Genomic DNA, 11030 nt, shown 5'->3' with positions numbered 1-11030 from the left:
AGCAAGCCTCATGTTTTCGCTTCAGTGCATGGCTGCCGGCCGCCATCTTGGCTGACAGTTAATTTGCATAAGGATATGCTGATTAGCCAATGGGAAGGGTAGCGGTCGTACGCTAATTACCATGTTTCTCTTTTATTAGTGTAGATTTTCTGTTTCTAAGGTACACATTCAGTTTATATTGAAAGAGATATAGTCCATATAAATCCATAGGTTCCATGTTTATTGTTTATATAAAACATACCTATATTTTATGGCATTCTGGTATAATTTATACTCTAAAGTCAAAAGCTAATTAAGACAAAATACTGAAAGTACTCATATATTTTAGAAAAGGACTCAGACTCCCAGCTCATATATATTCAGTTTTTCAATATATAGCATATTCTTTAAAATATAATATCTTAGAATATTAAAATTTTGTATTATAAGAAATTTAGGCTATTTTGACCCTCAACTCTTTTCATAAAGCACTTCTTTCACTAAAGGCTTTCATTAATTTACCTTGAAGTAGCCTTCTTCAGCAGCTTTTTAATCTCATTAATTTTACAGGTGTGTTTCTTATGGATAACCACAAATGCATCACAACCATCTGGTGGTGGCTCATCAGCTGCAATCTAAGATTTCAAAGATTATATTTAGCTACAGTAATTCATAATTACAATATGATTTTAAAAACTCACATTACTTTGATTATAATAACTCATCAACTACTATTAAGTTATTGCTCTAATTAAAGTAAGAAATATCTATATGCAGGCAGAATTAAATATTTTAACAAAATCAACTTTATAGTAGAAATATGTGCTTCAAAGTAGTTGAAAAGTTTCATCAAATTAAAATTATCTATATAGTTCATTTTAATGGTGACTTGTCCTCATAATACCCTTATTCCAAATAACTATAAAATTATATATCAATTATATTATAGTTAATGATAGCAATAATAATATAATCAATAATAAGCTATGGAACCAGATATGGTAAGTGTGTAGATACTTTTGAATGGAAGATATTCACCCGAAGATAGATTCATGTACATTGTTAGCATGCTTCTTTGTCATAGATAGCTTGGGAATTTTTACATACCTGTTGAAACATCTGAATAGTTGGAGAGTATGCTCTTATAGAGAAAGCAAACTTTAAGAGATTGATATGTAAATTGTCTAAGAATTGTCCAGCTTTCTTCAGGATTAAGTTGTAATAAGAATAACCTGACTCTATAAAAACAATGCAAAAGAAAAGAATGTCAATATTTTTGTATTCAGCACATAGGCACATCTCTCTCACTGTAATGCTAAATTAATATAAAATAATCATATCTTTTTTATTGTTTAAAGTATTACATATGTCTCCTTTTCCCTCTATTAACACCCCCCCCAGCCACTCCCACCCCAAGGGCAGGCCCCCACCCCCCCAGTGTCTGTGTCCATTGGTTATGGTAATATGCATGCATACAAGCCCTTTGGTTGATCTCTAACCCCCCCTCCCCCCGTTCCCTGTCTCTTGTCTCTGGATCTATTTTTGTTCATCAGTTAATCCTATATTTTTAAATATTTTTTATTGTTGATAATATAGATGTCTTCCATTGCCCCCCTCCTTCTGTCCAGCACCTTCTCAACCCCTCAGGTCTTCACAACCATATTGCCCATGTCCATGGGCTATGCATATCTATATCTATCTATCTATCTATCTATCTCTCTCTCTCTCTCTCTCTCTCACTATATATATATATATATACACATATACATACACACACACATATACACACACACACACACACATACACACACACACACACACACACACACACACACACATTAAAGTCCAACAAACGGAACAGCAGAACGATTAGAACAACCAGAACGACCAGTGGCTATGACGTGCACTGTGGCAGCCAACCAGCCTGATCCGGTCCCCAATTGGCCCCCAACACCCAGATCGGGGGTGGGGCCAGCCAGCCAACCAACCACAGCCCCTCCCCCACTGGCCCAGCCCAATGGGCCCCCATTGGGGTGGGCCAGCCGGACCCCACCTGTGCACAAATTCATGCACCAGGCCTCTAGTAAGTATATAAGTTCTTTGGTTTATCTCTTATCTCTCCACCCCTACATGGAGATAAGTCAGTTTCTTCCATGCCTCCATGCTTTGGATTAATCATATCTTAAGTTTGGTTATGGATGGTGTTAGAGAAAATATCTCTATTTTAGTATGAACTTCATATGAATCTTCCAGTAAAGTCCAATAAATCAATATAAGTCCAGGTGAAAATAAACTTGCCATTGAGTATTATGCTAAGTGATGTCAGCCAGACAGAGAAAGACAAGTTTCACATGATCTCACTCATATGTGGGATCTAATCAACAAAATAAACTGATAAACAAAATAGATCCAGAGACACAGAAGCAGACTGATGGAACAGACTGATGAATCTCAGAGGGAATGCAGGGAGAGGTGGGAGTGGAAAGAGATTAATCAAATAACTTATATGCATATATGCATATCCCATGGACACAGATAATAGTGTGGCAAAGGCCTGGGGCGGGGGGGCAGGTGCAAGGTGGAGGGAGTCAATGTGGGGAAAAAGAGGACATCTGTAATACTTTCAACAATAAAGATGAATTTTTAAAAATCTATTTGGAAGATGTTAGTGTATCAGACCAATTCTAAGAATAGCACAAAAAATTAAAGAATATGACTGTTAGTAGATCTTAAATTACATGTATGAATAGATTCAACTGATATTTAGTACACACAACAGTGTAATTAGTGTGTCCAGAACACTGTAGGAGACTGAACTTGAACCAGACCTTAAAGAATAAGAGAAATGTCTTCTTGTCTGGAACAAACTAACTTGATACACTGATTCTCTCTTTTAAACTCACTCCAAAGATTTCAAAGGCAAAAAGGAGAAGGATGAATCCTACAGTTTAATTAAAAAACTCTTGGACACTCCTGGGATGATAGAGATCATCTGAACAGGAGAGGGCAGAAGAGAATGGCAGCCTAGAGTTGAAGAGAGCCTGGTGGCACTAATAGGAATAGCAGGAATAATACTATCGATTTTCACCCTTTTCTCTACACCGCCCTGGGTATAATCATCGTCTGCAGTATTGCCATTGTGTCAGAAAACTGCAGTACCGTTCCACTGCCAGCAAGAGGTGGTAAGGTAACAAGAGAGCAGCTCTAGAGTCAAGCTGGTACAGATATGTATAGTTTTGCCCCTGGACACTCCTTGGTCATTTTTTCTCTCCTGAACTCCTTGGCACTGGGTTACCAACTCATGGAAACTTCTCATACAAAAGAGCAGAGTTGGGGTAGATCCAGAGCAGCTACCTATAGGATGTGAAAAGGGAGGACAAAAGGGAATATAGCACAGACACTCTACATCTGAGAAGAGGATGAGGATGCTGACTGGAAAAATATACTTTAGTCAGTGGTTCTCAACCTTCTGGCCCTTTAAATACAGTTCCTCATGTTGTGACCCAACCATAAAATTATTTCCGTTGCTACTTCATAACTGTAATGTTGTTACTGTTATGAATTGTAATGTAAATATCTGATATGCAGGATGGTCTTAGGTGACCCCTGTGAAAGGGTCGTTCGACCGCCAGAGGGGTCGCGACCCACAGGTTGAGAACCGCTGCTTTAGGTGAAGCAAAAGATTGGATTATTTGTTGCTATGTTTATTACTTGTTCAAAAGGTGCTGAACTCTTGATTCTCAGTTCCTCTTCTTCCCACAACCCATTCAGGATGCAGGTGTCTGGCCTTCTATGTTGCTCCATGAGAACTGGAGCTCAGAGAATCAGCACAAATATATGGACACTGGTTACTGATTTTGCTTTGAATAGTAAAGTCTTTTGTCTCTGATCCAGGAGTCTTATGTCTTCTGTTAGCATCCATGAAACTAATCTGTTAGCTTGCAAGTAAGGTAAAACTCAGATCCTTTATACCATTTGACAGATTTGACAACAAAGATGGAATGTTAAGAGACATGGATTTTAGAGGAGAAAAGATCCATCCCATGGGCCAATTAACATAATTTGAGGGAAATCCTTGTAAACTGATAGTGGACATGTTGACAAAATTGTATGGCCATCAGGAAATAAATGGTCCTCCAATTTGTTGCCTATTAGTGAAATGAAAATAAGGAGGAGGTTACAGGCCAAGAACTAGGCAGTAGATTCAAAGGCATTTGCTCAAATGATGTCTTAGTTGTTAACTCTCCTCCATACAGGTGGACTTCTTTACCAATTGTTCTGTCAGTTTAAAGTACACACTACTGTGACAACAAGTACAAAGACCTGTCTTGGGTTAGAGAAGGTTCTTCAAACAACAGAGATGCATAGTTACACTGAGTGAGAAAGGAAGGAAATTTGTGAACACTGTAGTCAGAAGGATTCAAAATCATTAAAACTTTAGATTGCTAGGCAGATGAGGGATGAAGTATAAAACTTAGAATTATAACCACCTTATGATTCAACAACTCCTACAGTCTAACATACCAATCTTAGATCCTTTCTAAGATGACAGTAAAAAGTCTCGGAGTTATTGCAATGGATCCTGGCTGATAAAAAGCATCTACAGCATACTCAGGAGATTTCTCTTGGTAAGTTATAAAGTCTTTCAGCTCTGATCCAGGAGTCTCATGTCTCGTAACTTATAACTGTCTGATGCTTGAAACTGTGGGAAGCTAAGTAGGGTAAGTAGGGTAAAAATTTTGGCCTCTTTATAGTTTTTGAGAAAACGTTCAGAAATGAGATGACTAAAACAGGAAGCTATAAAAATTGTTCTGAAAGAACTGAGGAAAGAACGAGAAAAAATACTAGAAAATAGAGGCTAAATTAGAAGCAACACAAGAGTAATAAGATGTCATGGAAGACAGTAAAAGAAACAGAGAAAAAGGGGAAATGTGAAGAAAAATAAATAGAAATAGAAAAAGAGCAGGAAACAGAAAACTCTCCAGAATTAAAAGGAGTAATGAAACTACATATCTAAGAATAAAGACTCAATGGTCAGCATGCAACATTGTTGGTAAAACTCTAAAGTTAAAAATCTAAAGTACTAGTATATTTATTTACCCTTTGGGACAGCATGGATGGACCTGGAAAATATTATGCTAAGTGAAATAAGCCAATCTGAGAAAGACAAATAGCATACAATCTCACTTATTTGTGGAATCTAATGAACAAAATGAACTGACCAACAAAGTGAGACCTAAAGCATGGAGGCATGGAACATTCCTTGATGTGGGGTTGGGGGGACAAGAAGAGATAAAGAACTTACATACTTATAAGCATAGCCCATGGACACAGGCAATAGGGTAGTGAAGACCTGGGGGGATGGGTAGGGGTTGGGAGGAGGGAAGTAAAGGGGGTGGAAATGGGAGATATCTGTAATACTATCAATAATAAAAAATATTTATTTTTTAAAAATCTAAAGTATAAAATCACACATACACAGTTATGTATGTGAATAGCTCAATGCCATTATTCCCAGGAGTTATTTTTTTTTAAATATATTTTTATTGATTTCAGAGAGGAAGGGAGAGGAAGGGAAAGAGAAGCATCAGTGATGAGAGAGAATCATTATTCTGCACACTCCACACTGGGGATCAATCCTGCAACTTGGACATGTGCCCTGACTGGGAATTGAACCGTGACCTCCTGGTTCATAGGTCAACGCTCAACCACTGAGCCACTCTGGCTGGACCAGAGGAGTTATTTATGAGGCATCAACTAGAAAGCAAATTGTATATAATTAAGAAATAACTTCAAAATAAGCCTAATTAAGGAGTTAAGATTTACAGAAGACTATGTAAATGTTGTATGCTCTGGCAATGTAGAACAATGTACCACCAACAAAAATGCAACAAAGGGAAAACTAAGGGGAAAGTAAAGTAAGCTCAGTTATTTCTATAAATATTAACTGGGAATAAAAGGATATCACTGAAGCCAACAAATCAAGTAGTAGAAGCTAACATATACTTAAGAATACAAAGATGGAGACTAAGAATATTTGTGAACAAAATCAGATGGTGGTGAGGGGAACACTAGCTATTTCACTACTACTTGTATGGTACTAAGACAATACCTAAAGAAAGTGGAGGTTAACAACTCAGGGGCTTTACACATTATCCCTTTGGCATGAAATGCAGGAGGGTAGAGGGTGCATGTTTGGCTAACTCCTATTCAGCAAACCTTAGTTTAAATATATGAAGCCCTATGTTCATAGCAGCACAATTTACAATAGTTAAGATTTGAAAAGTGCCCATCAGATGAGTGGATAAAAAAGATGTGGTACATTTACACAATGGAATACTATTTGGCTGTAAAGAAGGAACTCTTACCATTTACGACAGCATGGATGGACCTGGAGAGCATTATGCTAAGCAAAATAAGCCAGTCAGAGAAAGATTATCACATGTTCTCACTCATGTATTGAAATTAATGAACAAAATAAACTGATGAACAAAATAAATGCAGAGACAAAGAACCATGGAACAGACTGATGCATTTCAGAGGGAAGGCGGGAGTGCGGATGGGGGAGAGATTAACAGGGGAACTTATATGCATATACACATAGCCCATGGACACAGACAATTATGTGGTAAAGGCCTGTGAGGGGCGAGTGCCAGGTGGAGGAGGTCAATGGAAAAAAAATGCAAAGGGGACATCTGTAATACTTTCAATAATAAAGATTTTTTTTTTTAAAGTCATTTGCTTTGGAAGAGTTTCCCAAGTCTAGATCCTATTACATACTCTGACAGAACGCTACATCAAGCATGTCAAACTCGCAGTCAGCGGGCCCATGCCTTGGCCTGCCGGCCGCTAGTTTGACATGCTTGCTCTACACTATCTCTGGTTCAAATCTCAAAAGTGTAACTGAAAATTAATTGTATAATTATTTGTTTAATGCTGTTCTTCCCATTAAGCTATAAACTATGAAAACAAATATTTTCTAGACTTTCAATTGTACCTTTTTTACTCCTAGCATATAAAACAGGCAGTCAATACATTTCTAGAATTAATATTTAAGAAATGAATAGGTCTCTTCATTGTAGGCAATAATACATTGCTAATCCAGTAATTTTATTTTATTAATTAATTTTTACAAGCAAAAGCTCACTCATATGTGAAATCTAATGAACAAAATAAACTAACAAACAGAATAGAAACAGACTCATAGAGAACAGACTGACAACAGTCAGAGTGTTATAGTATAACTAGCTAGTTATTAAATAGTAATAACAGGAAAAAAGCAAAGACCATTGTAAGCATGGTCTTCACCAGGAGCTGCAACTTCACATTCCCCAGGGAACCACAGGTCCATTACTTGCAGATCACTGGGGAAAGGGATCAAACAAAAGGGAAGATGGGCACATGCACAGTGAAGTCGGGGTAACATAGGGAAGGTGCTTGCCTGTCTAGCCCGGGGAACAAAGCTTATTGGCTAGAAGGGCAGAGCTACTGCAAACATGCAAAATCCTGAAATGTTGTTAAGCTCCTAGTTATAACCCCGAGTTCTCACTCTCTTGTTTCTCTTGCTTTGCTCCTGCTTCCTTGCACTCATTTGCTCCATGACCCACACTAGCCTGCCATGTGGCTCTAGAGTGGTTCTCAACCTTGGCTGCACATTAGAATCACCTGGGAATCTTTTTAAAATCCTGATTTCTGGGCCTCATCCTCCGGAAATTCTGTTTCTTTGTTACTAATGTTGTGGCCCCACCCCATAACAAAGAAACAGAATTTCCGGAGGATGAGGCCCAGAAATCAGGATTTTAAAAAGATTCCCAGGTGATTCTAATGTGCATCCAAGGTTGAGAACCACTGCTCTAGAAGCACATGCAATGGACTGCAGCTGGGAACACAAGCTACGCTAGCCAGATGCTGGATTGGACTGTGCTTTAATATGGAGCAACGGCTCTGGGCAATGGCTTTGATATTAGCTCTGCTGAAAACACAGCAGGATTTCTTCCATGCAAAATGGAGATGGGACCTCCGGAGGGAAACCCTCTTAAAGTTACATCATCAATAGAGCTTTCTCTACCATACCTCATCCTCCCGTGGGGGCCTCATGAAATTCTTATTCCCGCGGCACCCCAAGAGCTCACCAGTAACAGGTAGGGACACAGAGGACACACCACAGATAACAAGAGGGAAGGGGGGTTCATGGCTGGGAGAAAAAGGTGAAGGGATTAAGCAAAAATAAAAACAAAAACCCAAATCCTCATAAACAAAGACAACAATGTGGTGATTACCAAAGGGAAAAGGGGTTAGGGGGAGGTATAAGAGGGTACAGGGGATAAAAATGGAGATGGAAGGAGACTTGACTTGGGGTGGTGAATACATAATATAATATCCAGATGATGTATTATAGAACTGTACAACTGAAACCTATATAATTTTATTAATCAATGTCACCCCAATAAATTCAATTTAAAAAACTTATTTAGAAAGTCACAGAGGTAGAAGAAGTGAGCCATAGACGAAATGGGCTCAGGAAACAAGTTACAGAGGCAAAAAAGGACCCTTAGAGCTCAGAAGAAAGAGAAGTCAAGGAAAACATGCCTGGGGAAGAGGAAGAGGCTCAGGCATGCCAGGTGTGTACTGAAAATATTGGGGGAATACTTTGAAAAGTATATGACTGTTTAATGACTATACTGTACACCTGAAACTAATATAAAATAGATTGTAAACTGTACTTGAAAAGTAATTAAAAAATTGAAATGATCTTTACAAAGACATAATAGCTATAGAACCAAAAAGAAAATAGCCAAAATTAATGAATAATATAACTTAAATAAGACTACATCAGTCAAAAGGGTTTTAGTCACCCATGAAAACAGAGAAGAGTCAACAAAAATAAATGTAAGTAGTGCCTGAAAACAGACATCAAATTCTGTCAAGGTCACTGGTAAGGTTGTCTCTAATATAGTGACAGATGTAGGACTCAGCTGTTTAGAAAAAATAACACTAATTTAGGCTTAACTTACAAGTTCATCCCAATCAAGAGATGGATGCATTGGGCTATTTCAGCTGATGTTTTAAAATAACTAAATCCTTGCTCACCAACAAACCTGTTGATAATTTTACCCTTTCAATAGCCTTCCTTTATCCACAACTTCACCTTTTACCTGAATTTGGCCAATTGTCAATACACATACATCACACTCATCTTAAAAAAAAAAAAAAAAAAAAGCAGCAGCCTCACAGTCAACTTCTGATTCATCTTATTCACTTCATACTTGATCTTGAAAGATTGAACAATACCTATTTCTACGTACTCACCTCTACTCATTCCTCAATCTACTGTAGTTTTTTTATTTTAAACAATATATTTTTATTGATTTCAGAGAGTAAGGGAGAGGACAAGATATAGAAACATCAATGATGAGAGAGAATCATTGATTGGCTGCCTCCTGCATGCCCCCAACCGGGGATGGAGCCTGCAACCCTGGGGCATGTGCCCTGACCAGGAATTGAACAGTGACCACCTGGTTCATTGGTCAATGCTCAACCACTGAACCACACTGGCTGGGCAACCTACTGTAGTTTTGATTATTTTTTTTTTTAAATATATTTTATTGATTTTTCACAGAGAGGAAGGGAGATAGATAGAGAGTCAGAAACATCGATGAGAGAGAAACATCGATCAGCCGCCTCCTGCACATCTCCCACTGGGGATGTGCCTGCAACCCAGGTACATGCCCTTGACCGGAATCGAACCTGGGACCCTTGAGTCCGCAGGCCGACGCTCTATCCACTGAGCCAAACCGGCTTCGGCAGTTTTGATTATTATAACAGTGAAATTGCTCTCACCAACGTCACCAAAATTTTTCTGTTGTTAAAGCTTAATATTCACATTACTTGATCTGTCTATAGCATTTGATAACATCTATCATTTACCATCTAATATTCTCCTGGCTTTCATGACATCACATTTTCTAAGTTTTCACCTACTCCCACGGGTATTCCTTAGACCAGTGGTTCTCAACCTTCCTAATGCCGCCACCCTTTAATACAGTTCCTCATGTTGTGGTGACCCCCAACCATAAAATTATTTTTGTTGCTACTTCAAAACTGTAACTTTGCTACTGTTATGAATCGTAATGTAAATATCTGATATGCAGGATGTATTTTCTTTTTTTTTTTTAAACAAGTTTAGCAAAAATAGACGCAGGATGTATTTTCATTGTTCGCGTCCCACAGGTTGAGAACCGATGATTTAGAGCTTTACAGGCTCTGTGTAAGAAAAAAAAATGCATTAGAGGGTTTAACAAGAGCCAAAGTTGAGTGCCAGGAGGAGCATAAAGAGGGGATCCAGCTAGAGGTAAAAGCCAGGAGGCCCAGTTAATATTCTGTAGCCAGGTGCCTCAAGATTCCGAAAGTTGTCAGACCTTCGAGGCTCTATCGACGAAATCCTTACCTTCATCCCTTACTATGGGAGACTGGTTGGCATAAAAACTGCATTCTTCCTCTAGGAATAGGCATAGTCCCCCTTTCTCAGCTGTGAGAAGGTCAAGTCCTCTCTAATTTTGGAGGGTAACCAAAATTAGCTAGAGTCCATCTGGTCTTGTAATGCGACAATAATCTGGGCAATTTCTTCTAAGCTTTCTGTAAGGTCTTTAGATGTCATCCCCTGGCAGCTAAGGTATCTCACCCAGGAGGGTCGCAGGGCTTTCTGGCATAATCAGGAAGGCCTGGGAAAAGAACAGCTCACCCCAGCTACACCCTAAAGGCTCAGAAAAATAGCTCTTTATGGGCTTTCCAGACACACCGGTGAAGGTCACAGCCTCTGAGGCTGTTTGACCGGGGTTCGAGAGTGCTGAGAAAGTGGCTCCAGTATGGAGGAGGATTACCCGGGGCTTCTGGGAGGAGTTCAGAGTCCTATGGGGAGCCAGGTAGGGAGGCTCCAGGGCCTGCCTGGACCAGTTGGGTCATCAGCTCAGTTCGGTTCCCTGGGACTTCCCGTAGTTTCCATTACAAACAGGACAGGGCTTAGGTGGCCATTTTGCTCGCCCTTTCCTCCA

At 39.0% G+C, this 11030-nt stretch overlaps 1 protein-coding gene across 1 annotated transcript in view; it reads right to left on the bottom strand.

Annotated features, from left to right (window-relative positions):
* The window catches only part of UGGT2 (UDP-glucose glycoprotein glucosyltransferase 2), a 172626-nt gene that overhangs the window by 153737 nt on the left and 7859 nt on the right, over positions 1-11030 (bottom strand). The window contains exons 4-5 of the mRNA XM_005882398.2: positions 1087-1217; positions 502-614 (exon numbers count right to left, since the gene is read on the bottom strand). Of these exons, the coding sequence (XP_005882460.1) occupies positions 502-614; positions 1087-1217 (244 nt within the window). The remainder of the gene's footprint in view (positions 1-501; positions 615-1086; positions 1218-11030) is intronic.

The sequence above is a fragment of the Myotis brandtii genome, unplaced genomic scaffold (genome assembly GCF_000412655.1).
Source record: "Myotis brandtii unplaced genomic scaffold, ASM41265v1 scaffold71, whole genome shotgun sequence".
NCBI lineage: Eukaryota > Metazoa > Chordata > Mammalia > Chiroptera > Vespertilionidae > Myotis > Myotis brandtii.
The sequence above is the reverse complement of the archived record's forward strand: the minus strand, read 5'-3'. Positions and strand labels throughout refer to the sequence as shown.